Below are 27,521 nucleotides of genomic sequence, written 5' to 3' on the forward strand. Positions count from 1 at the left end.
TAAGGGCCAGTTCAGCAACGATTTAAGTTTTAAACCGTTAAAAATGTTAAATGTGATTCATGCAATGCTTGGAGTAAGTTTAAAAAATACAATTCGAAATGTTTAAAGGGTTAAAAAGGTTTACATGCCTTAGATTTTACATTGTGATACTTTATAGTGGTAATTGCGGTAACTTTAAAACAAAAAAAACTTTTTTTTTAGTCAGAACCATAGACTGTAAAAAAAATATCAGAACATGGTAAAAGCAAGTCTTTTGACTGTCCATCAGATAGTAATTTACTAGTTTTTAAGTACATATTTTAAAAGGCAAAACATTTGCTGACAACTTGGCTAACTGTTGTAATTCATTTTTTTCTCTGTTTGAAAGATCTGAATTTTGGGATATTTCTATGTTGAAGGAATCTGTCACCTCAGAATTATATTGTGATGATCACTCACCAAAATGTCACAAATCTTAAGAGGGTTAATAAATGTAAGGCTGCCGGTCCAGACTCTATTTGTGGACCCACTGTGTAGACCAGCTCAGCAAAGTGTTTACATCACTTTTCTTAATGTGTGTTGAGAGTGGCCAGATACCAACTATATGGAAATATCTACCATAATCCCTGTCCCAAAAAATAATAATCCAAAGGAGCTCAATGAATTTAGGCCAGTTGCTTTAACGTCCCTTGTGATAAAGGTCTTTGAAAAAATACTGAAAGAAGAAATTGCTTCTTTGATTAATGGCAAACTTGATCCTCTCCAATTTGCTTATCAATCTGGGAAAAGTGTAGATGATAATATTTTTATCTTTACAAGCACCTTGAAAAACCCAGTGCACATGCGAGGCTTTTATTTGCTGACTTTTCCTCAGCTTTTAATAAGATGCAGCCTCATTTTAATTGAGCAGCTTTTATCTTATTTTAATCTACCAGATCAGATTCTTTTGTTGCTCTTAAACTTCTTAACTGACAGAATTCAGAGAGTATTTGTGAATGGCAGCATGTCCTCCGTCATCACCTCAAATACAGGTTCTCCACAGGGCTGTGTCCTTTCTCCTTTGTTATTTATTATGTACACAGACAGCTGTAGGTCTGTGCAAGAGGACAGCTACTTTGTAAAGTTCTCGGACGACACTGCTAGTATCACTTCTTCAGGGGGCCCAATCAGACCACGACTGTGCCTTCTGTGCCTGTGTCTTCTTTTGTCAACTGGTGTGACGATCACTTTCTGGATTTAAATGTAACTAAAACTAAGGAGATAGTAATTGATTTCAGGAGGAGTTACCCTAAGCCTGTAGCCAGCACCATCCATGGAGATGATGTTGAAATTGTTGAGACATATAAGTACTTGGGAGCCATGTTTGACTCCAAACTTAAGTTTGATGTAAACACAGAGTCGATTGCTAAAAGGGGTCAACAGAGGATATATCTGTTGCGTAAACTGAATTCTTTTAATGTTTCTAAGAACATTTTGTGTAACTTTTATCATTCATTTATTGAAAGTCTTTTGACCTTTTCTTTTATTAGTTGGTTCCATGGACTGTCAGTAAAGGAGAAGAATAGTCTCAGCAGCATTGTTAATGTCTGCTCTAAGATTATTGGAGTTCGACTGTCAGACCTGAACTCCCTCTGGCAAAAACGTGTCGTCCAGAAAGCCAGACAGGTCATGGGCAATCCTGACCATATTCTTAGCCAGGAGTTTCGCTTAATGCCTTCCGGACGGCGGTATCTTGCCCCTCCAAGGAGAACAAATAGATACGCCAGTTCTTTTATTCCCTCAGCTATCAAACTGCTAAATGCTACCGATAGCAGTAATTAGTCATGTATTTATTTATTCCAGCCATAAGGTGGAAATGTATTTATTTATTTATTACTCTTCCCCTCATTTTGTCCTGAGATTGTTTGCACTGTGGTCCATTGGGGACTGGATATTGCTGCTACCCTCACACTGATTTGTTGCCACTGACAGAGGGAATTGTTTGGTTTATGTGCTGTCCTGCTTTTGTTTTGTTTGTTGTTTTGTTTTTGCTTTGTCTCGTGCGCTGTCTGACTGGAGACTGCAAACTGAATTGCCCTATTTGGGATAAATAAAGTTGTTTGAATTGAATTGAATTGAATTGAAATTGTCATTCTTGTCAAACGCATTTTTGTCGACTGACTCTAGAAGTGGCGCAGTAAAAAAGGAAGACCAAAAGGAGTGCCACGAGATCTGCAAAACATTGTGTTAATCCCATACTGAATAAATTCAGGACCAGTATTGTTGGTACCGATACATCTTATGAAAGGAAGATGGGAATACTAACTTAACACAAATGGGTTGTTATATTCAGCCATATTTATATTTCACGAGATTTATCTTAACTCTGGTATATATTAATTATATCAGTTCCAGTAAAATCATTACTCTAGGTGTATTTCAACTGGCTGAATATATTATGACTATCTGAATAGTCTATACTTAATCAGTCTGCTAGCATGGGGATAATCACTGCCAAGAACCATTTAATTTGATTTTGTGTGGTTCATTCATTTAATCTTTTTTATTTATTCATGGGTAAAGGTAAAAGTCTAATGAACAAAAAACGTGTCAGTATGATTTCAATCAATGTTTGAAAAAATCCAAGAGGACATGAGATGTTTATGTTAAAGCTGTTGCAGTGTTTTCCAAAGATTAGACAGTGATTGTGCTTATGAATACTGTGGTGATTAAGATGATTCTTAAAATAATTGATTATTTTCTATATTGGTAAATTATGTTATGCTTTATTTCTGCTTCTCTGTCTCTGTTCTCTGTGAGTGACGCAGGTCACTATCAAAGGTCAAACCTTGACTGTAATAAATGTCTCTATGCATTTATATTAAGTCAGACAATATGATTTGATACATTGATTGTGTTTTTGTGTTAATATTGATGTAGAAAACTATGATTACTTTAATTACATATATTCCATTTGCTTAAACTAATTAAGATTCTATAATCACAAAAAAATAGTATTGTCTGTCTTATATTTTTTAACCTTTAAAAGAACATGTAGATATTGAAGAATAGTTGGCTCTTGTTATATTTCTGTAGGTCATAATAAGGCAGTATGTTCGTCATAACAAGTTTGTTAGCAGGCCACAAGGCCTTGTCCTGGGTAGCAGTGATTGTTATGCCCAGGTGGCCTGATGTGTGACGGTATGAAAGAAGACTGGCGAATCAGCGGAGGGGGAAGGCGGGACTTCCTGGAGGAAATCGACCAGCATGTTTTGTAAACAATTGTAAGGTTATTTTAATGGGTTCCAAGGAGAGAGTCGTGGTTCAGACTTCATGAACTGAAACACGTCTGTTTGTATTCAGGGACATGAATTAATTTTGAACCAGGAGATCTCTGTAAAGTGCACATTTTTTGACGTATTGTAATAAAACTTTTGTTAAACTGAGAAACTTGGACGTCTCCAGCTCTTCATTTCCCATCAACGAATGCGCAGAAAAATGGTGAGATTTTTTCTGTCGGTGACAGATTATCAATTTTCAAGGTTTCCTCATGCAATTTTTCTAACATGATGATGATGATGATGATGATGATGATGATGATGACGACTTTATTCATTTTTATTAAGAAATAATATTTTTGCCACTGTGATTGGACTCAATCTCGTAGGGATCCATTGCTATTAATATATTATTCTTTATATACGTTCGTAAATCACGCCTACACTCAAACCATTCCCTGAATCAGCGAGGCTTCAAACGTCATCAACAAGCCTCAATTACACTCTTCATAAAAGACTACTCTACTACTTCATAAAACCACTACCCATAATACCCCATGTAATCTACCTTTTCTCAATTTAGATGAACTCAACTAGAATCACTCCAACATGAGGAAAATTTCATTTTATAATTTTAAAAACATGTATTGCCTTGTTAATAAATCCATCAAAGCTGTGGACAAATGTGGTTTATATCGTGGGGGTCATTTTTGAATATAAAATCATTTGAGTTATGAAGTGCAGTTTGAAAAAGTAAACTGCATGAGTGAACAGTGAACAGCTAAAAATCGAGGGTCTATTATCAAGAAACCTATTATAATAAACACCAAGGTCTCTGTCTATTTTACTTTTGTACAATAAATTCCTTTTAGTAACTCCTTCTTTTGTTCCCACTTAAAATTGATTGTGTGAGATTATAGAGGTCAGTGTTTTTGTTCAGCACATGCTCAGTCCGGCTCAGAAAACAGCCAATCCTCTAAGAGCAACAGCACAGTTAACATTTGCATGAGGTGGTTATAAAAAGACTGGACCGCAGCACATACGTCATTACTCCGGAGCAACCTCTGCTTGAATCATGCCTGATCCAGTGAAAGCGCCCAAGAAGGGCTCAAAGAAAGCCGTCACTAAAGCAACCAAGGGCGGCAAGAAGAGGAGAAAGTCCAGGAAGGAGAGCTACGCCATCTACGTGTACAAGGTGCTGAAGCAGGTCCACCCCGACACCGGCATCTCCTCCAAGGCCATGGGCATCATGAACTCGTTTGTCAGCGACATCTTTGAGCGCATCGCCGGCGAGGCCTCCCGTCTGGCTCACTACAACAAACGCTCCACCATCACTTCCAGGGAGATCCAGACCGCCGTCCGCCTGCTGCTGCCCGGGGAGCTGGCCAAGCACGCCGTGTCTGAGGGCACCAAGGCCGTCACCAAGTACACCAGCTCCAAGTAAACTCTTACTGCTGCTGCTCCAACAACACAACGGCTCTTCTAAGAGCCACCCACTTCATCCTAGAGCGTTTCCTCTTGTTCTACAAACAAAAGACTAGTAATGAATTAAGCCTGAAGAAGACTGATCAAAAACCTCAGAGGGTGTCTTACTAACTTCACATATCAATTCAAAAAAGTTTAGCAAAATGTAGTACTAACGTTTTTAATTTATATCAATGAATCCTAGTCAGTTAATCCAATCTGTATTTTCTATGGACCTGTGCATGACAAATATGACTTTAAATTAAAGAATTTTAGACTGTTGAATGACCTACTGGTAAATAAAAGTCTGATTCATTTGGTTCTAGGATGAATAGCTTTTAGATGTCCATTTTTTCTCTTTAATTTAATGACCATTTTCCCTACAGCAAAGCTTTATGAAGAGTATAAGGAGATTGACGAAAAACTCATTGTATTTCCTGTTGACTTCAAATCTCAATTCAAAACTTAAATTAAAAGTAAAATATAATTTAAAAAAAAAAAAAAATTCTGGTGGGGAATAAATTAGGACACCCCCACATTTATTCCCACTTAAAATGGCTAAAATCACACATGTGTATCACATTAGGTGCACATGATTAGAACATCGTTACTCAGCATTTTGAAGGAGGCTTGCCCTATTTAAACCTCAGACATTTAGTTTGGTGTGCTCCTGACTGTTGAAATGAGAGTGAAGACCATGGTGAGATCAAAAGAGCTGTCTGTGGGCTTCAGAAAGAAGATTGTAGCAGCTAGTGAGTCTGGTAAGGGATTTAAAATGACCTCAAAAGAATTTGACATCAGCCATTCCACTGTCCGGAAAATAATCTATAGGTGGAGGACATTCAAAACAACTGCCAACATGCCCAGGTCTGGCTGTCCAAGCAAGTTCACCCGGAGAGCAGACCGCAAGATGATGAAATTAGTCACCAAAGACCCTAAAATTTCCTGTTGACTTCAAATCTCAATTCAAAACTTAAATTAAAAGTCTAGCAAAATGTAGTACTAACATGTATTATAATGAATCCTGGTCAGTTTATTCAATAATCAGCATTTCCTCTGTGCTTGACAAATATGATTCAAAATTAAATAAGTACTCCTGGTTCCAGGACGAATAGCTTTTAGATGTCTATTTACATCTTGAATTTAATGATGAGTATTTTCCCTACAGCAAACATATTGCTACAGCAATTAATAATTAACGTGGTAAATATATATTTTATTCATATGGGGAAATGTCTGGATCACTTGATGCCTTTTTTCCCACAATGTCATCTTTTGCTTTGAAAATAGAGCTCTTATCCCTGATAAAATGCTTCGAGGGTTTTAGGAAACTTCGTTATATCTATGTACATGAAATAATTGTTTGGTCCCTGGTGGGAAATTGCTTGTGACAGTTGCAGCTGTATAAGACTACAAAGTAATAATTTAAAAACCAAAACAAAAATGTGCTGAACTTGCTATATAACAATATAAAACAGTACTCTTCAGTACACTGTATAGAGATGTAACAATGATTTCTTGAGGTTCATATTGCACAGATAATCCAAAATTATCTATGAATGTTTTATTTCCCTACTTGTCCTCTGAACGTTATTTCTATTTAATTGTATTTTGTTAAAACACTGGATGTTTCCCCGTTTTGGAACTAAATGTTAAATTCAAGTAAATAAATATCAGTGGTGGAATCATTTCCAGGTATTTGTACTACTATGTACTATACTTCACTACATTCTAGGGTCAGATGTTACTTTTTACTCCACTACAGTCAATTTAGTTACTTTTCATATTGTTAAGATAGAAAAATATATGAACAATGTAAAATGTATATGCATGAGATTTTGCAAATCAAACCACACAACGATATATTAAGTGGAACATTTTAACAACCCTTTAGACATATTTCCTATGTAATGTAAGTAACACCATATGTATTGTATTTAAAATCACATTTTGACCTTAAATTGAAACACAGGTCTGCAGTTAGCTGGTATAAAAATGATTCAGCCATCTAGAATGTATCTTATGTTAGTTGTAAGGCAATACAATAAATAAGGCATAACCCACACATCGTGTGTTTCATAAAGAGATATAAAAGGGAAAACACTCTTTAAAGCTGGTGTGGTTGGCTCTTAAAAGAGCCTTTGGTGATGAGAGTGATGTGGCGCTCACTTCTTCTTGGGTGCTGCTTTCTTGGCTTTGGGCTTGGCAGCAGCTTTCTTTGCGGGGGCTTTCTTGGCTGCAGCAGCCTTTTTGGGTGTAGCCTTCTTGGCGGGCTTGGTGGCCTTCTTGGGGCTCTTGGTGGCTTTCTTGGCCGCTGCGGGTTTCTTGGCCTTCTTGGGAGACTTCTTTGCGGCTGCTGGCTTCTTTGCTGCCGATGTCTTGGGCTTCTTGGCCGCTGCAGGTTTCTTGGCTGCGGGCTTCTTAGGTTTAGCTGCAGGTTTCTTAGCTGCGGGCTTCTTGGCCTTGGGCTCGGCGGCCTTCTTGGCGAGCTTGAAGGATCCGGAGGCCCCGGTCCCTTTAGTCTGGGTCAGAGTCCCGTTAGCGACCAGGCCCTTGATGGCGGTCTTGACGCGGACCTTGTTCTTGTCCACATCGTATCCGCCGGCAGCCAGAGCCTTCTTGATGGCGGCCAGAGACGTGCCGCCCCGCTCCTTGGATGCGGACACAGCAGCAATGATGAGGTCTTTGGCGCTGGGACCAGCCGGTTTGGGTTTGGAAACCTTCTTCTTCGGTGCTTTGGCCGGGGCCGGGGCGGCGGGAGCGACTTCTTTATCTGCCATGACTTCCTCTAAGCTTTGTTCCTCACGGAGTGACCAGAGAGTCTGAGGGACTGTTGCAGGGCTCGGAGCAGCGGGCTGTACTTGAACACACCATGAGAACCGTGGAGACTCAAGCCAGGCCGCGGCTCCTCTGTGCACTGTGAAAGCCGGGACACTTGTGTTTTCTCTGCACTGATAAAAGGCTAAAAACTAAATGTAGGAGAAGTGCTGAAGGCTGAGAGTGACGGAGCTGATAGCGGACTTGTTTCTCTTCATATTGAAGTCACGTAGAGTTCTGATGCTCTCTGCATTTTGTTTGTGGAGCCTCCAAACCTCACCTCTTCACCGCCAAGAACAGCACTTCTCAGCGGCTTTTAACACTTATTTCTCTCCTAAAATGCTTTAAAATGCATCAGAGCTCCGATAATAAACATTTCCCAGCTGCTCCACATGTTTGTCCAGAGACTGAGTGTAAAAACAAACATCTCCTCCTTATGAAATTATAATAAAGTGAAGTTATTCTGGTCGCAGCAAACACACTGATGAGGCTGATGGAGTTCATCCAGACTTCCTATCAGAGCTGCTGGCTGTGAACATTTCTTCTGTTAAAGACCACTTTTAATAAATACTTCATAATTATACTATTAATGATCAAATGCATGACATCTGTGCAGAAATGTTCAAATGTTACAGTTACTCTGTTCCACTGACGCCTGAATATTAGTACTCTTCATCAAGTGTCACACAAAAGATACGACTTTGTTTTTTCCTGCAGTGGGGAACTTTTGTCGTCACAGAAGCTCAAGAGATAGATAGAGATAGATAGATAGATATGATAAAAGAAAAAAGAATAAAAAGTGAGACTAATACATACATAATATACACCTTGTATACATAAAATACTTACATGGCTGCTATTTGGCATTGATCATATGTATATAATTTGTTTTTCCTGAGTATTTTGTTGAAGAAAAATATATTCTAGCGTAATAAATAGGTTGTCATATATAGTAATATGAACATCAATTGATAATTATATTGAAATATACCTGCTGATTACATGCAAGTTAAGGAAAAAACCACATGTTTTTCTAAATTTTCTATTTCCACATACTGTATTTGAATATTTGTGCATACTGAGGTCCCTGAGGCTTTGAATGACATAATCTGGGTATCAGTGGAAAGCTGAGACTCTTGTGGATTCAATGAGTCCAGCTTTCTTCATGTGGGATGATGTTAGTCATCAGTTGAGTCTGGACCTCACTGTATAAAATGAGTTGCTGTGACCTCTAGGATTATCACAGCCTCATGGAACTTTACAACCAAAAACTAGAGACCTAAATCATTTAGAGGATGTGAAGTTGTCCTAGGTATATTGACAATAAGGGAGTTTCTCTGCAGTTTGAAAAACAGAAGTGCTTGTTATCTAATTGCTGAAATACATAAATCTCCAAAATGACCAAAGTTTTCGAACCCAAATCACTGCATGTATTTTCCCCCTATTGCTCATAAAGTATTGGCACATTGATGTAATATTTTGACTGATTTTTTGACCATTTCTATCCATTCTCGATATGAATAAAATTGCATAATTCAGCACCAAATGTGTGTAACAAATTGTATCAACCCAAAAATGTATGGGACATAGTTGAACATGGAAACAAACTTCAAAGGGGCACATTTTTATGTTAAGAACCCTTATACACCTCAATAGTAAGTTAGCCATTTTATTAGATATTTTGACCAGAAAGACATACTAATTCAAATTGATTTTCAGATTCACAGCTTTGAGATGATGTCACCACTTCTATGTGGCTTTTACTGTTGACCTGCTATCTCCCCCTAAACATCCACTGCCCACAACCACTAAACACAATTCTAAAAGAATATAAAATAATAAAAAAATGATCTTAATTGGTAACTGGATAGTATATGTAAAAAAAAAAAAAAAAAAAAACAGAGATAGTGTAAATAAAACCAGTGAAGTGACCTGGTGATATGAATCAGTGCTGCATTATGTTATTTTCTGTTTTCTGCTGAGGATGAAAGTTAGATTTGGACTTCCTTCAAAAGTATTTTTAATAGCAGTTCAGGCTCTACATATCTAATATAAGATATTTGTATCATTGAAACAGATAAATGAAACCAGTTTACTAACTCTCACACTCTGAAAGGGAGAGAGACATGCCACTCATCAATTTTCACATGTAGACAAAATAAATGTTGAAACTGATGACTCTGGTTAACCTGAATAACTACACTGTAAAATAAACTTACTATATTATTTTCTTTTTCTACATGATGTGCAAATGTCATTAAACATTTTTTAATTAAGATTATTTCTATTCAACATCAAAAACAGTTGAATCTGTTAATTTATATAATGGGACTGTTGAATCAGAAGGCTGACCTACTAACTAGTTACTGGTTAGTTATAATAATCACCTTGGAGCATCAATAAAAATGCACTTGAGATAGATGGATGGACTTCAGTGTACTTTATTTCCACTTTACGCACTGTGCAGCATTAATACTTGGACAGGAAGTATTTCCCATTTCTCAGTGTGTGTGGTTTTATCTCTGGATGCACACACACCCTCACTGTCCTAATATGTTATACCAGTTGATTTCAGTACATTCTAATGTATAATTTTTTAATCAAGGCCTTTTGAAATCTCACATAATACGATATATTTCCTCTAATTTCAGATTACAGTCAAAAGGAAACCGTCCACAATCACAGACTCATTCCACTTCAGGTGGCCAGTTGATCTCAATACATTCTGATGAAAAATTTCAAAATTAAAATCTTTTGAAATCTCACATATTCTGCAATTTTTAATTCAAGGCTTTAATGTGTTTAATACTTTAACACGTAAACATTCAGGTCGGACATTACACTGTAAAAAATGTATGTAGATTTTAGGGTGAAAAACTGCTAAACCATGACAGTAAATGATCGTAAAATGATAAATGGGTTAATTCAGTTTCATTAACAATGAAACACCGTAAAGCCATCATTTTGCAAACACTGTAAATAATCTAATAACCTCAGACATTTAGTTTGGTGTGCTCCTGACTGTTGAAATGAGAGTGAAGACCATGGTGAGATCAAAAGAGCTGTCTGTGGGCTTCAGAAAGAAGATTGTAGCAGCTAGTGAGTCTGGTAAGGGATTTAAAATGACCTCAAAAGAATTTGACATCAGCCATTCCACTGTCCGGAAAATAATCTATAGGTGGAGGACATTCAAAACAACTGCCAACATGCCCAGGTCTGGCTGTCCAAGCAAGTTCACCCGGAGAGCAGACCGCAAGATGATGAAATTAGTCACCAAAGACCCTAAAATGTCATTATGGGACCTACAGCAGGCTCTTGCTACAATTGATGTGAAAGTGCATGCCTCTACAATCAGAAAGTGACTACACAAGTTTAGCTTTCATCGGAGGTGTGCAACGAGGAAACCATTGCTCTCTCAGAAAAACATAAAGGCCAGAATAAAGTTTGCCAGCGAGAACATAGACAAAGACCATGACTTCTGGAATAATATTCTTTGGACAGATGAGTCCAAAATTGAATTATTTGGACACCAGAACAGAAGACATGTTCGGCGTAAACCAAATACAGCATTCCAGGAAAAGAACCTCATACCAACTGTGAAGCATGGAGGTGGAAGTGTCATGGTTTGGGGATGCTTTGCTGCAGCAGGACCTGGCCAGCTCACCGTCATAGAATCCACCATGAATTCTACCGTGTATCAGAGAGTGCTTGAGGAACATGTGAGACCATCTGCAAAAAAATAAACGCTGAAGAGGAACTGGATCCTGCAACATGACAATGATCCAAAACATACCAATAAATCCAACAGGGACTGGCTGAAAAAAGAAATGGAGAGTCCTGGAATGGCCGAGCCAAAGCCCCGATCTTAATCCCATTGAGATGCTGTGGGGTGACTTGACACGGGCTGTACATGCAAGAAACCCCTCAAACATCTCACAGCTGAAATAATTTGTTGAAGAGTGGGGCAAACTTTCCTCAGACTGATGTCAGAGACTGGTAGATGGCTGCAAGAAGCGTCTCACTGAAGTTATTTCAGCCAAAGGGGGTAATACTAGCTATTAGGGGGTAGGGTGTCCTAACTTTATGTGTATATATATATATATATATATATGTGTGTGTGTGTAAATATATATATATATATATATATATATATATATATATATATATATATGTGTGTATAAATATATATATATATATATATATATATATATATATATATACACACACACACACATATATATATACACATACATATACGTATATATATATATATATATATATATATATATATATATATATACAGTGGGTACGGAAAGTATTCAGACCCCCTTAAATGTTTCACTCTTTGTTTCATTGAAGCCATTTGCTAAAATCACTTAAGTTCATTTTTTTTCTCATTAATGTACATTCAGCACCCCATCTTGACAGAAAAAAACAGAAATGTAGAAATTTTTGCAAACGTATTACAAAAGAAAAACTGAAATATCACATGGTCATATGTATTCAGACCCTTTGCTGTGACACTCACATATTTAACTCATGTGCTGTCAACTTCTTCTGATGCTCCTTGAGATGGTTCTACTCCTTCATTGGAGTCCAGCTGTGTTTAATTAAACTGATTGGACTTGATTAGGAGAGGCACACACCTGTCTATATAAGACCTTACAGCTCACAGTGCATGTCAGAGCAAATGAGAATCATGAGATCGAAGGAACTGCCCAAAGAGCTCAGAGACAGAATTGTGACAAGGCACAGATCTGGCCAAGGTTACAAAAGAATTTCTGCAGCACTCAAGGTTCCTAAGAGCACAGTGGCCTCCATAATCCTTAAATGGAAGAAGTTTGGGACAACCAGAACTCTTCTTAGACCTGGCCGTCCAGCCAAACTGAGCAATCGTGGGAGAAGAGCCTTAGTGAGGTAAAGAAGAACCCAAAGATCACTCTAGTTGAGCTCCAGAGATGCAGTGGGGAGATGGGAGAAAGTTCCAGAAAGTCAACTATCATGCAGCCCTCCACCATCGGGGCTTTATGGCAGAGTGGCCCGACGGAAGCCTCTCCTTAGTGCAAGACGTATGAAAGCCCGTATAGAGTTTGCCAAAAAACACATGAAGGACTCCCAGACTATGAGAAATAAGAGTCTCTGGTCTGATGAGACCAAGATTGAACTTTTTGGCCTTAATTCTAAGCGGTATATGTGGAGAAAACCAGGGACTGCTCATCACCTGCCCGATACAATCCCAACAGTGAAGCATGGTGGCGGCAGCATCATGCTATGGGGGTGTTTTTCAGCTGCAGGGACAGGACGACTGGTTGCAATTAAAGGGAAGATGAACGCGGCCAAATACAGAGATCTCCTGGAAGAAAACCTGTTCCAGAGTGCTCACACTGGGCTGAAGGTTCACCTTCCAACAAGACAACGACCCTAAGCACACAGCTAAAATAACAAAGGAGTGGCTTTGGAACAACTCTGACCATTCTTGAATGGCCCAGCCAGAGCCCTGACCTAAACCCAATTGAAAATGGCTGTCCACCAACGTTCACCATCCAACCTGACAGAACTGGAGAGGATCTGCAAGGAAGAATGGCGGTGAATCCCCAAATCCAGGTGTGAAAAACTTGTTGCATCATTCCCAAGAAGACTCATGGCTGTACTAGTTCAAAAAGGTGCTTCTACTCAATACTGAGCAAAGGGTCTGAATACTTATGACCATGTGATATTTCAGTTTTTCTTTTTTAATAAATTTGCAAAAATGTCTACCTTTTTTTTCTGTCAAGATGGGGTACTGAGTGTACATTAATGAGAAAAAAAAAATAACTTAAATTATTTTAGCAATGACTGCAACGAAACAGTGAAAATTTAAGGAGGTCTGAATACTTTCCGTACCCACTGTATATAATCAAACAATTATTTTTGCATCTAGTTTTTGTAAAAATACTTTTTCTCACTGTAAAATGTACTAAACACCATATCTCTAATTGAAATATACTGTAACACGTAATGGTAAAATATTTAATTCATGCGGCATTTATAAAGCATTTTCTTGTCAATTATATGGAGGAATGTTTCTTTTAATGTAAAACTTTTTATTATTTACGGTACAATTTGGAAGAAAATGGCAATCAAACGGGAAATCAACAGTGCTAATATAATTTTACCGTAATATTACAAAAAGTTGCACCATATTTATGAAAACTATAATTGCATAATCTTTTATTTTTCCTTTTTTGCAGTTCAGTATACAGAGCAGACATGTAATCTTTTGTTTGTGCACTCCATCTTTCTCCCTCTGCAGGTTTAATTGCTGCTCTGAGGTGCGGTGCACGCTGCCAAGTGTGCTGAGAGCCAAAACACCTGAGGGCCCAGCCTGCAAAGATTTCTATCTGTCAGTGATCACAAGCACCTTGGACAGCTCCCTCATGTCTTAGATAGATAGATAGATAGATAGATAGATAGAACTTTATTGTCTGTCACGAGTGACAGAAATTCGTTTTTGACAGGCTCATATAAAACAACACTAAGAAACAAACAAACATTAAAAACACAAATGTGTACAATCATGCTAAAAAGGAGGAGGGGGGCTGTTAAAAGCAACAGAGTGTTCATTTTTTGTTGTTCAGGGTGGTTATTGCAGAGGGGACGAAGGATTTTTTGTAGATGTTTTTCCTGGCCAGTGGAACCTTATAGCGTTTGCCTGATGGCAGCAGCTGGAAGCAGTGGTGGAGGGGGTGAGACAAGTCTTCTGTGATCAGGGAAACACACCACTCTGCTCTCATTTCTCTAGTCCTGTTCCTCAGACAGACTGTCTCTGCTCTCAACTTGTTAAATAAAGTGTTGGTGCAATAGCGCCACCTACTGAGCAATAGCAGTGATTATAGACCACATGTAGCTTGTACGCCTTGTTCACTGACAGTATATCCAGACCCTTTACTTCAGTTAAAGTACGAATATTACATCATGGAATTACACCACTACAAGTAACAAAAAGTATCAAAAGAAATAGTAATCCTATGCAAAATGGCTCTACCCAGATTGTTATATATATTCCAAATACATTATTTGTGCATTTAATTAAGTAGCATTATCCATTACTCAAGGTAGGACTAATTTGACTACTTAATTGCATTACAGCAACATATATATTGAATATGCATTATATAACTTGAAGGTTGAAGGAGTAGCCTAAAGAGGGTTTCAGTTTTCTCAAGCTAGGAACAATGAATTTAACGTTACAGGTTTTACTTAAAAAAACAAACAAAAAAAAACATTATTCAGTCATATGATTGAACATATGAAGCCAGCAGGGGAATGAGCTCTTGAGTTGAGTGAGGTTGCTCTTAAAAGAGCCGTTTTGTTGTTGTGGTGTGGTAGCGGGTGAGTCTAAGCTCTCTCTCCACGGATGCGGCGGGCCAGCTGGATGTCTTTGGGCATGATGGTGACCCTCTTGGCGTGGATGGCGCACAGGTTGGTGTCCTAAACCCAAAACCAATCCAAAACATCACTCAGTGGTCAGTTTTGAGGTTTCTGGCCATTTTTCTCCCATAACAGAATAGTGAGAATAAAACATCAAAATCAAACATTTAGGTGTTTATTTCACTATATATGATCAATTTGCAACTGTTGATTTAATAAATATATTATTATAAACTTTACTTAACTTGGAAAGCCCATTGAGTTGACAGTTACAAAACAACACAGTGAAAAAGCAAAAATGATTGCATTTAAAAACAGATTTTTAAAAACGCGTACATGTTATAGAGTCGTCCTCAAATACTCTCAAAGAAAAAAGTTGCAGTGACAAGTTGCTTTTTTACATTTAAAAAACCCAACTTGCTTAAAAAAAAACCCATTTATATTCTTCACAAGTTTCTCCACATGTCATCAAACCTATTCATCACAGGCATCTTTAGAAAGCTCCCACTCTCCTGCACAGTATTACATGTTTTACATGTTCTATATTGCTGTAGCAATTAATTAGATTCAATATGTTGCATTCCAATAGTTATTTCCATTAAGAATGTATGAGTGGCAGACAGACAATGCAATCACATTGTATGGTAATTGTGTTCCAATTGAAATGGACCTCAAATTTCTGATAAGATGCAGCATTATACCGCTCGGCCATCCTGACTTGACTAAAGCAGAGAGAACTTGGACACTCAGTAACGCGCATGCTCAGTCCCGCTCGGAAGCCAACCAATCATGTGAGCGCAACAGCACAGCTTTATTTACATGAAACGGACATAAAGTAGCGCTCTGAGGGCTGAGAGGACATTCGACTCTGATAGACTCGATAACCAAACATGCCTGATCCAGCACCGAAAGCAGCCAAGAAGGGCTCCAAGAAAGCCGTTTCTAAGGCCGTCACCAAGAGCGGCAAGAAGAGAAGGACCAAGAGGAAGGAGAGCTACGCCATCTACGTGTACAAGGTGCTGAAGCAGGTCCACCCCGACACCGGCATCTCCTCCAAGGCCATGGGCATCATGAACTCGTTTGTCAGCGACATCTTTGAGCGCATCGCCGGCGAGGCCTCCCGTCTGGCTCACTACAACAAACGCTCCACCATCACTTCCAGGGAGATCCAGACCGCCGTCCGCCTGCTGCTGCCCGGGGAGCTGGCCAAGCACGCCGTGTCTGAGGGCACCAAGGCCGTCACCAAGTACACCAGCTCCAAGTAAACTCTTACTACTGCTGCTGCTCCAACAACACAACGGCTCTTTTAAGAGCCACCCACTTCATCCAAGAGCTTTTCCTCTTGTCCCTCAAACTTCAGTGAAAAAATACTAGTAACTAATTTAAATGATTAAGTCTATATAAGAAGATTGATCAAAAACCCCAGAGGGTGGTCTGTTGACTATCAAATATCAATTCAAAAAAAGTATGCAAAATGTAGCACTAACGTTTTTAATGTACTACAATGAACCCTAGTCAGTTTATCCAATCTGTATTTTCTTTGTACCTGTGCATGACAAACATGACTCTAAATTATGCATTATGCAATTATGCAGACTGTTGAATAACCTAATGGTAAACAAAAGTCTGATTCAGTTGCTTCTAGGATGAATAGCTTTTAGATGTCCATTTTTTTCCTTGAATTTAATTATTAATTCCTTGAATTAATGATTAATATTTTCCCTACAGCAAACATTGCTACAACAAAGCTATTAATAATTAACGTGGTAAATATATTTGTTATTCATATGGGGATCACTTCTCATCTTTTGCTTTGAAAATCAGGCTCATAACTCTTTAATAGAAAGTCATGTTGGGTTAGTTAGAAAAAAAATATTTTCAGCCTGAAAAGTAATCAAAGATGTCAGCTAAATGTAGTGTAGTAAAAATAATTTACTATCTATTTAGAATCTATTAACTATTAAGAATTTATTAACTTACATAAAATGGAAATACTCAGGTAAAGTACACAAAATTGTACTTAAGGACATTACTTGAGTGTATGTATTTATAAATTCATCATAAACTTAAAATCAATATAAACTCAATTTCTAAGTTTTCCCTCTTTACAGTGCACAAGTTTGCTTTTGGTGGAAAACTTTATTTCGGCACACCTTTCAAAATGTTTTATTTTCTTAGAGGCTTATTATTATTATTATTATTATTATTATTAGTATTATTGCTAGTGATATATCACTTGTCACAAAAGTCGAATGCAATTTATAACAGGGAAACAATAACAGTGTTTAGTAATAGTATATTATACTGTACAATGAGGACTTTAACTGCAAAATTATATTCTTCAGCCCTTATTTTAAATCATAGCCCCCACCATTCATCATGCTTTGGGTCATATTCTTTGACTTTTTCTAATGTTTGGGTCATTCTTTAGTAAAAGCTAATTGAATAACAAGCAACAGTTAATACTACATCGTTAAATATCTACAATCCGTAAGTATATATTTATCATCTTTGTTTGTTTTTCCTGCTATAAAACCTTTACAGCTTATGTCCAGATTCACCTTCTAAACTAGAGGAAGCGCTGAGTTTGTCTCCGCCCACCGGAACACATGAGTCATCTGTTCTCTCTCACGTCCGCAGTTCAGATGTAAATACCGGCGATCAGAGAGCTTCCACTCATTCGTTTCTGACGACCCAAACTCAACATAACAGAAAATGTCTGGCCGCGGTAAGGGAGGTAAAGGACTCGGTAAAGGAGGCGCTAAGCGTCACCGTAAAGTGCTCCGTGATAACATCCAGGGCATCACCAAGCCCGCTATCCGCCGTCTGGCTCGCCGCGGTGGAGTCAAGCGTATCTCCGGTCTGATCTACGAGGAGACCCGCGGTGTGTTGAAGGTCTTCCTGGAGAACGTCATCCGTGATGCCGTCACCTACACCGAGCACGCCAAGAGGAAGACTGTGACCGCCATGGATGTGGTGTACGCTCTCAAGAGGCAGGGCCGCACCCTGTACGGCTTCGGAGGTTAAACTACAAACTTCTGATACAAACACAAAGGCTCTTTTAAGAGCCACACACCTCTTCAAAGAGTGCTTTCTGTTCTTGTTTTGTACTGCTTAATATGACGCATAATAGCAAAAATATTCTGTCGAAGTGCTACTTAAAAAGTTATACAATATTGCACTATATTTACTGAGGTTTTTCACAGCATAACGAAACGGGTTCACCGTTCAGTTGCGGGCATAGTGGGAACTGTAAGGTAATGTCGGAACAACATGGCGGCAGACAAAGAACTGCACAGTAACACTCAACACGTGGTCCAAGCGGTGCATAAGGTAACTCCCTTAATTTAGTGTATGTGCCATATTATGGACAAAGTTGTTGAATTCTAAGTGTATTCCAGCACCTTCCTGTTGTGCTTCATTAATGGACACAACGAAAAGTCGATAGGATATGGTAATGCCTTTTTATCTGTATATTTACTCAGGTTACAATTTTAATAAAGACTTAAAAAAGACTACAAGTAAGTTTCTTCTAATGATAATGATTATGGCTTACATTTAATGAAGACCTTAAATTCAGTGTCTCAAAAAATGTTTAATATTACAAAAGACCAATTTTAATAAGTATGTTTAATATGGAAATTTTTGCCTTTGAAAAGTATGTCCATCTATATGACTCAATACTTAGTTGGGGCTATTTGACTTGAACTACTAGAAATACACTTCTCCATGATATTCTAATATTTTCAGATTCATGTGTATACTAGTATTGTTTTATATGTATGTATATAAATTCCTAACATAGTATATATTTTTTATGAGTTTATGTAAGCAGAACTTTACTGTAGTCACTAATATACTTTTATGTTGTATATTTTTTAAACATGATTAATCGTTTAATTTAATTTAGTGTAATGTTTATGTCACTATGTTTTGTTTTTCAATTACTTTTATTTGAACTATTAATATATTTGTTTAACATTATTGCTTCATAATTATTATAACAATTATCTATAAAAGTATAATTTAATTTACTATACAAATAAAGTTAAACCTGAAGTTAGATTTTTTTTCCCCCGCTCCAAACTGAGCTGCTGTCACATGCGTTAAATCCACCAATCAGCGTCGTCGGCCCGCCGGCTCTGGCTATATAAAGTAACCAGTGACCGCACGACGGTATCACTCTTTTTCTAGCAAGAAGGAGGTAAAGATGGCAAGAACCAAGCAGACCGCTCGTAAATCCACCGGAGGCAAAGCTCCCAGGAAGCAGCTGGCCACCAAGGCTGCCCGTAAGAGCGCCCCGGCCACCGGCGGCGTGAAGAAGCCTCACCGTTACAGGCCCGGTACCGTGGCTCTGAGAGAGATCCGTCGCTACCAGAAATCCACCGAGCTGCTGATCCGCAAGCTGCCCTTCCAGCGCCTGGTCCGAGAAATCGCTCAGGACTTCAAGACCGACCTGCGCTTCCAGAGCTCCGCTGTCATGGCTCTGCAGGAGTCCAGCGAGGCTTACCTGGTCGGACTCTTCGAGGACACCAACCTGTGCGCCATCCACGCCAAGAGGGTCACCATCATGCCCAAAGACATCCAGCTGGCCCGCCGCATCCGTGGAGAGAGAGCTTAGACTCACCCGCTACCACACCAACACAACAAAACGGCTCTTTTAAGAGCCACCTCACTCTCAACTCAAGAGCTCATTCCTCTACTTGCTTCACATGTTCAATCATATTATTACTGAATAATCTGTTGTTTTTTTTTTTAACAAAACCTTTAACGTTAAATCACTATACCTACCTTGAGAAAACACACTTTAACCTCTTAACTCCAAGTAAGACTATAACATGCATAAACAATACCTCTTGCTGTATGGACAAAAACATTTGCCTCGCGCATAGGTTTACAATAACCTTCATTAAATAAAGTCAAATGAGTCCTACCTTGAGTAATGTATAATGCTACTTAGGCCTACTTAAATGCACAAATAATGTATTTGGAATATATAATCTGTGGCCATTTTGCATGAGTACTTTTTCTTTTGATACTAAAACTGACATTAGTACTTTAACTGAAGTAAAGGGTCTGAATACACTGTCAGTGAACAAGACGTACAAGCTCCATGTTGTCTATAATCACTGTTGCTCAGTAGGTGGCGCTATTGCACCAACACTTTATTTAACAAACAGCCGAGACAGCCTGTCTGAGGAACAGGACTAGAGAAATGAGAGCAGAGTGGTGTGTTTCTGCTCTGATGGAGAACAGTAAGACATGAGGGAGCTGTCCAAGGTGCTTGTGATCACTGACAGATAGAAATCTTTGCAGGCTGGGCCCTCAGGTGTTTTGGCTCTCTGCACACTTGGCAGCGTGCACCTGACCGCACCTCAGAGCAGCAATTAAACCTGCAGAGGGAGAAAGATGGAGTGCAGATCATCCTTCTGGGTTGGTCTCACCTGCATACATCAGCTTCAAAGTATTTTGTTTTTGTAAGTGTAAGAACGTTTGTGTCCTTTGGACACATAGATACATATCATTTTAAGATGATCATGCATCAGCTCTGTGGACAGACATTATTGCAAAATACACAGCATGGTCAATTACTATACATCAATTTACTGCTGCAGAGTGCTTTATTTCCAGAAGTGGGTAAAAATGGAACATATAATTATAATTTCAGAGCATAAAAGTCCACAGCTCTTCCGGTTTGATCATCTGGATTGTGTGCAGGTTATTTGTCCACCTTGACTGCAGCAGCATCTATTGTGACTGTTTACAAAGACATCAAGAAGCACTGAAATGTAATGTTTGTTACCATTAAGCACTTGAATATTACGATAAACTAATCTATGATGTCATGTTATATTAACTAACAGATTTCCACTTTAATTAATGTACTTTTTTTTTTTTTTTTACAAAGACATTTGCACATATAGAAAAACCGATATAAAAAAAAAGAAAGAAAAGGGGCCAATACTGTGACATGTACTAATAGTCAGACTTAAGGAGGACAAGCTGACAGAAACGTTGGAGAACAGGTTTATTCTTTAACATAGAATGTTTTTTACTTTTTAATTTATTTACCACCATGTTATCCAGGATAGAAGTAGAGTGTATTGGAACAGATCTAAAATTTAAAACAATATCCCTTTATATGTTTGTGCTGTACTAGTGTACACTCTCAATGCTATACTCTCTCTGTATAATATACATCATAGTTTTTTTTATAGTATCTGTATTCATATATATATCATTGTTTATATTTGAACAATTTAAGAATAGCCTTCAGCAGAGGACAAGTTCTGAAACAGAGCAGCTCAACTGCATCATAAGCGTCAGCCTCATCAGTGTGTTTGCTGCGACCAGAATAACTTCATTTTATTATGAATTCATTAGCAGCAAAGTTTTGTTTTTACACTCAGTCTCTGGACAAACATGTGGAGCAGCTGGGAAATGTTTATTATTGGAGCTCTGGTGCACTTTAAAGCATTTTAGGAGAGAAATAAGTGTGAAAAGCGGCTAAGAAGTGCTGTTCTTAGCGGTGAAGAGGTGAGGTTTGGAGGCTCCACAAACAAAATGCAGAGAGCATCAGAACTCTACGTGACTTCAATGTGAAGAGAAACAAGTCCGCTATCAGCTCCGTCACTCTCAGCCTTCAGCACTTCTTCTACATTTAGTTTTTAGCCTTTTATCAGTGCAGAGAAAACACAAGTGTCCCGGCTTTCACACTGCACAGAGGAGCCGCGGCCTGGCTTGAGTCTCCACGGTTCTCATGGTGTGTTCAAGTACAGCCCGCTGCTCCGAGCTCTGCAACAGTCCCTCAGACTCTCTGGTCACTCCGTGAGGAACAAAGCTTAGAGGAAGTCATGGCAGATAAAGAAGTCGCTCCCGCCGCCCCGGCCCCGGCCAAAGCACCGAAGAAGAAGGTTTCCAAACCCAAACCGGCTGGTCCCAGCGCCAAAGACCTCATCATTGCTGCTGTGTCCGCATCCAAGGAGCGGGGCGGCACGTCTCTGGCCGCCATCAAGAAGGCTCTGGCTGCCGGCGGATACGATGTGGACAAGAACAAGGTCCGCGTCAAGACCGCCATCAAAGGCCTGGTCGCTAACGGGACTCTGACCCAGACTAAAGGGACCGGGGCCTCCGGATCCTTCAAGCTCGCCAAGAAGGCCGCCGAGCCCAAGGCCAAGAAGTCCGCAGCTAAGAAACCTGCAGCTAAACCTAAGAAGCCCGCAGCCAAGAAACCTGCAGCGGCCAAGAAGTCCAAGACATCGGCAGCAAAGAAGCCAGCAGCCGCAAAGAAGTCTCCCAAGAAGGCCAAGAAACCCGCAGCGGCCAAGAAAGCCACCAAGAGCCCCAAGAAGGCCGCCAAGCCCGCCAAGAAGGCTCCACCCAAAAAGGCTGCTGCAGCCAAGAAAGCCCCCGCAAAGAAAGCTGCTGCCAAGCCCAAAGCCAAGAAAGCAGCACCCAAGAAGAAGTGAGCGCCACATCACTCTCATCACCAAAGGCTCTTTTAAGAGCCAACCACTTCATCTAAAGAAAAAAAATATCCTCTTATGTTGGTGTATGATTACTAGTACTAAGTGATTATTAAGCACAATACTTGCTATACTATACTATTAATTGCTCCTTAAGATGACTGATATAAACATTTTCATTCTGGGACATTTCTTTCAGCATTGTAGTCACATAGTCAAAATTACTATCTGAGATATTATAGTATAAAAAAAATCTTGAGGCAAACCTAAACAGTAACAAAAATATTTAAGTTACAGATACAGTTTATAAATTGCAATAACATCCATCAATTTACAATAAGTGATTTACATTTTATGAATTATGTATTCAGGATTATTTAAGATAAGTAAAATGTTTACATTCACACATTTTATGGTTATAACAATAAAGTTATAAATTTATATAATAAAATGCAGTTGATGGGAGTCATTGAATTAGTTTTTACAAACACGACACTTACTATGAATTAATATACATGTCAGGAACAAGGTTATAATAGTTTTGAATTTTTCATTAGTTTTAGTCTTCATTTCGTTGTGAATTTTTATTTTCAAATTCAATTATTGAGTTTTTAGAGTTTGCCAGTTTTAATTTGTTTTTAGTTTTTGAAAAATGCTTGGTTTGGTATTGTAATGGGGTATTGGGTGCCAGATTCAAAAAAGTCACAAATGTTGCCTTCATTTCCTTTGTCTTATTCATCCTAGCCCTCAAAAGTTCATTAAGGTTTTTTTTAATTTTTTTTTTTTAATTTAATTTAACAAAAATGTTTTTTCCAGTCTAGTTTGTTATTTCCGTTAAAAATCAGGAAAAAATAACCAACTCTCTGGTCTTTATCTGAATTTATCTTGAAATTCTGTAATATGTGGGTGATTTCAGAATTGTGGGTACATTTCGCGTCTCCCAGAAAAACCTTTGATTATTTCCCCCTAAAAAAGTATTTACTGGATCTGTTTTAAATAATATTGCTAATTATATTGAATGTTCACCAATAATAATGTTTGGTGTGTATTTTAGGCACAATTTATATGTAATATATTCATTAAATGATTCCTACCCACCGATTATTGGCTGTCTTCAGCTTGTGATTCACATGTTCATATTGAATTAACATAAAATAATTCATTAAAATTAGCAGTTTTTTTGTGCTAATTCTATAAATACTTATACTTACACTTGGACAGAGTATTTATTTTCTGTAATACATGGGATTTCAACATTAAAAATATATTTTTTTTATCCGTCCCTATTATCCGGTCAACTCTGTTATCTCTGTTATAAAACCACATAAAAACCCTACAGCATTAAAATAAAAAATATGTGACCTGTGACCCAGTGATGTCACTTCCTCTTGCAGAAAACATTTGGAGGGAACTATGGAATGTTAAACTTTCTCTCTCATTAACTTGTACAAAATGTTGAGAATACACCAACAGTAGATTAATTAAATGTCAAATCTGTTACTAGGATATTCTAGTGAATCTGTCAGTCATTTTTTCAAAAACAATTATATGATGAAAATTCATTAAATTATGGTTTTATTCATGACATGTGGTATCTGGTTTTAAGCTAGCATGTGGAGTTACAGCACAAAATGGTGGAAAATGTCAACTCTGTTACGTTTCAAAATTTCAATGATAACAGAGTTACTGTTTTTGGCCTTTTACACAGTTTGTCAACTCTGTTATTAATGTCAACTCTGTTCACATAGGCGTCAACTCTGTTTCTCACAGTTTTATTTAAAAAAATTCTAATTAAATATGTTTTATTGTTGACAAACTAACCAGACGCTGTGTCATAACTAACATTCTCACTATACATGAAATTTCAAAGCATTTCATTCATTTTTGGAGCAATATTTAGAGAAAATCCAAACTGTCTTGGCAACTTTCCAATTAAATGCGTCAATGTTTTTACTCCTGAAAAAATAATCTTTATCTTAGAAAATTCAAAGTTGAATTAGCTGATGTAAAGACAAAAGTTCTCTTAGGATTAAAATGTATCACATTTGAGTACTATACATATTTACCCTACCCGTTACTACGATGATTTTCAGATTAAATATTTTAAATCTTACATGTTTAAGCTTGGCAAATGCTGGAAGTGTTAAATTTAAAGTATTCTCTATGGGAATTAAAAGGTTTTATGGAAAAAAATGAAATAAAATTCTTAATTATTCTAAACTTCAAATGTACCCGCAATTCTGAAATGGGCCATGTATATTAGTATATGTCCCAAATAATCTGCAGATGCAGAGAATAGTGAAATAAAAGCCTCATTGTGCATCTTAGATATCCTCTTTCCACAAGTCTGGAGGAAGATTGTTATGGAGGCAAAACACCCTGCATGTCAAAATTGTTGTTGTACATTTTTCTTTCTAAAGAAATTTGCTCTTAGAAATAGTGTGTGGCTCTTAAAAGAGCCTTTGTGTTGTCTCCAGCAGTCAGAGAGGGTCCATGTTTACTTCTTGGCGGCCTTCTCGGTCTTCTTGGGCAGCAGGACCGCCTGGATGTTGGGCAGCACGCCGCCCTGAGCGATGGTCACTCCGCCCAGCAGCTTGTTGAGCTCCTCGTCGTTGCGGACAGCCAGCTGCAGGTGACGGGGGATGATACGGGTCTTCTTGTTGTCGCGGGCAGCGTTTCCAGCCAGCTCCAGGATCTCAGCGGTCAGGTACTCCAGCACGGCCGCCAGGTAGACCGGAGCTCCGGCACCGACACGCTGAGCGTAGTTTCCCTTTCTCAGCAGCCTGTGGACACGACCGACCGGGAACTGGAGCCCGGCACGAGAGGAGCGGGTCTTGGCCTTCGCTCTGGCTTTACCGGCGCCCTTACCACGTCCAGACATCTTCACTTACTAGTATTATTCGAGATTAAACGAAAGAAAGTGCCACATGGCGTCCACGCCGACAATATGTAGCAACGCTGCTGCGCTCTGATTGGTCGAATTGAGCGTAACGGTGGTTGTCCAATCAGAAACGAGCTCAGTTCAAGCTTCCTGCTGGACAGCCGCAGGTGTTTTTCCAGAATAAAATGCTACACGTTTTTTAATAAAATGAACTTAACTATATTATTTTAAAGCGAATGGTTGCTTCTACAGGTACATCTCAATAAATTAGAATGTCATAGAAAAGTTCATTTATGTCAGTAATTCAAATCAAACAGTGGAAAACACATTATATAGATCCATTACACACAGAATGAAACATGTCGTGTCTCATTTAAAGAACAACTAAAATTCAGTGTCTCAAAACATTTGAATATCAAAAGACCAATTTTAAAAAGTAGGTTTAATATGGAAATGTTGGCCTCTGAAAAGTATGTCCATCTATATGACTCAATACTTGGTTGGGGCTGTTTGATTTGATTAATAAGCTTGAAGAATTGCTTTATTTTCAACAGGTCTTACTCCTTATTTGTGGATTACAAAAGAGAGGTGTTCAATACACACTGACAGACAACAAAAAGATAAAATGATATCAATAATAATAAAAAAAATAAAATGATGCTGTAAATGATGCTGAAAGTGTTTCCAGCCTAAACAAACTATTACTTTGAGAAACACGAGTCAACAAAAACTTGTTATTGTAGGTTATTTGTGGAAATTCGCATCAATTAAAACTTCAATTTACTTCAGTGGTAGGAAACTATAAACTGGAAACAACGCTGCCAGTTGTGTTTGGTTTTAATATAGTTTAGTTTATTTGCGTTATAAAAACAATTGTAAATAGTGCATAAAAAGACTTGTCATATGTGCATAAGCGATCCTTTTTTGAAAAAGGATATAAAACCATTTTAAATGGAGCATAAAAGACAATTTGTGTCAGGGAAGACATCTTTTTAATAATAAAAAAAGTAAAAGTAAAAAAAAAAAGTAACATTAACACTCAACTTCCATTTAAAATACAGAAATCAAGTTTGACAGATTGTCCATTTTTTATAGTTGCTTTCAGCTGTAGAATCATGTATTTCTTTCCATTATCTGGCCCTAAACCAGTGGTGGAAGGAGTATTCAGATTCCTTATTTAAGTAAAAGTACTAATACCACACTTTGAAATTACTCGTCTAAACCTCATTCAAACTTCTTCACTTAAGTAAAATTTAAAAAAGTATCAAAAGTAAAAGTACTTGTAAGGCAAAATGTCCCAACTCAGATTTTTTTATTGCAGTGCAAATATATTATTGTATTGTTATTCTTAATGGTGGGTCTAACTTTAACTACTTAAAATACTATTATGTAGATCTGAAAAGTAACTTAGCTGGCAATATTTACCTTAAAAAAATATATAAAGTTAAAATATAAAGTTATATGAAAAGAAAAATAAATAACATAACAATTGTACTGAACTGTACTTTCTACCGTGTTTTAAGTTTATAGGCCAAAGTATAATTGAATATGTTTGTACACTGTGGGTACTTCCTAAAAGATAATTACATAAACACAATAACTTGCTTTAGCATGTTAATGATCTGATGTCAACATACTATCGAATATTGTTAAAATTTGCTTTTATTTTGAAAGATATCGTACCCGGAAATGCAGCGGCTTAGTTGAGCTGCAGGTTTTCAATTACGTCCGTAAGAGACACTCAACCATACAAGGTCATAAGGAATATGCTTGGATGTGTATAAGCTTTAAGAAATGCTTCATCTCTAACACACGTTAGCAAGTATTTTTATGGCTATATATGGGAAAAGTTTAGTGATCTTTAGAAACAAAACAGATTTCACATAACCAATACACTAAATTAAATTAACGATTAAGTATGTCTATGAATATACCCCCATAAAAGTATAATAGCATTATATTATTTTATTTATTAATTACTAATTAATAGTAAACTTCTGCTTATGTATACATATAAAAAAGTAATCCGATAATATATATTAGGTGTATATATGTATTATATAGTAAACAGGCATGAAAAAAAAATTAGACCATTATTTTCTTCAATTCCTTTCTCATTTTAATGCCTGATAAAAAGATAGATAGCTTTGTTTGGACAAATATAACCTAAATAGTTTACTGGTCTGGGTGAAGTCGATTCATCAACTTTATAAGGATCAGTATTCCCATTCCCGTTTGTAAGATGAA

The 27,521-nt window shown here is 37.8% G+C and overlaps 6 protein-coding genes across 6 annotated transcripts; 4 read left to right on the plus strand and 2 right to left on the minus strand.

Moving 5' to 3' along the window:
* The first annotated feature begins 4,276 nt into the window (after positions 1–4,276).
* LOC131977606 (histone H2B) lies at positions 4,277–4,761 on the plus strand. The gene has a single exon (XM_059340992.1). It carries the CDS (start codon positions 4,312–4,314, stop codon positions 4,678–4,680), a length of 369 nt encoding a protein of 122 aa, XP_059196975.1. The 5' UTR covers positions 4,277–4,311; the 3' UTR covers positions 4,681–4,761.
* A 2,066-nt stretch (positions 4,762–6,827) lies between these two features.
* Positions 6,828–8,029, minus strand: LOC131977591 (histone H1-like). Its single transcript, XM_059340977.1, has one exon. It carries the CDS (start codon positions 7,478–7,480, stop codon positions 6,866–6,868), a length of 615 nt encoding a protein of 204 aa, XP_059196960.1. The 5' UTR covers positions 7,481–8,029; the 3' UTR covers positions 6,828–6,865.
* Positions 8,030–15,793: 7,764 nt separating this feature from the next.
* Positions 15,794–16,264, plus strand: LOC131977604 (histone H2B 1/2-like). The gene has a single exon (XM_059340990.1). The coding sequence runs from the start codon at positions 15,818–15,820 to the stop codon at positions 16,190–16,192; it is 375 nt and encodes a 124-aa protein (XP_059196973.1). The 5' UTR covers positions 15,794–15,817; the 3' UTR covers positions 16,193–16,264.
* A 1,326-nt stretch (positions 16,265–17,590) lies between these two features.
* On the plus strand, positions 17,591–19,851 carry LOC131977844 (histone H3-like). The gene is made up of 2 exons (XM_059341288.1): positions 17,591–17,952; positions 19,091–19,851. Exons 1-2 carry the CDS (start codon positions 17,643–17,645, stop codon positions 19,546–19,548), a joined length of 768 nt encoding a protein of 255 aa, XP_059197271.1. The 5' UTR covers positions 17,591–17,642; the 3' UTR covers positions 19,549–19,851.
* Positions 19,852–21,509: 1,658 nt separating this feature from the next.
* LOC131977589 (histone H1-like) lies at positions 21,510–22,396 on the plus strand. The gene has a single exon (XM_059340975.1). It carries the CDS (start codon positions 21,782–21,784, stop codon positions 22,394–22,396), a length of 615 nt encoding a protein of 204 aa, XP_059196958.1. The 5' UTR covers positions 21,510–21,781.
* A 2,318-nt stretch (positions 22,397–24,714) lies between these two features.
* LOC131977598 (histone H2A-like) lies at positions 24,715–25,317 on the minus strand. The gene has a single exon (XM_059340983.1). The coding sequence runs from the start codon at positions 25,272–25,274 to the stop codon at positions 24,891–24,893; it is 384 nt and encodes a 127-aa protein (XP_059196966.1). The 5' UTR covers positions 25,275–25,317; the 3' UTR covers positions 24,715–24,890.
* Between the last annotated feature and the right edge of the window lie 2,204 nt (positions 25,318–27,521).

This window comes from Centropristis striata, chromosome 9 (genome assembly GCF_030273125.1).
Source record: "Centropristis striata isolate RG_2023a ecotype Rhode Island chromosome 9, C.striata_1.0, whole genome shotgun sequence".
NCBI classification, from domain to species: domain Eukaryota; kingdom Metazoa; phylum Chordata; class Actinopteri; order Perciformes; family Serranidae; genus Centropristis; species Centropristis striata.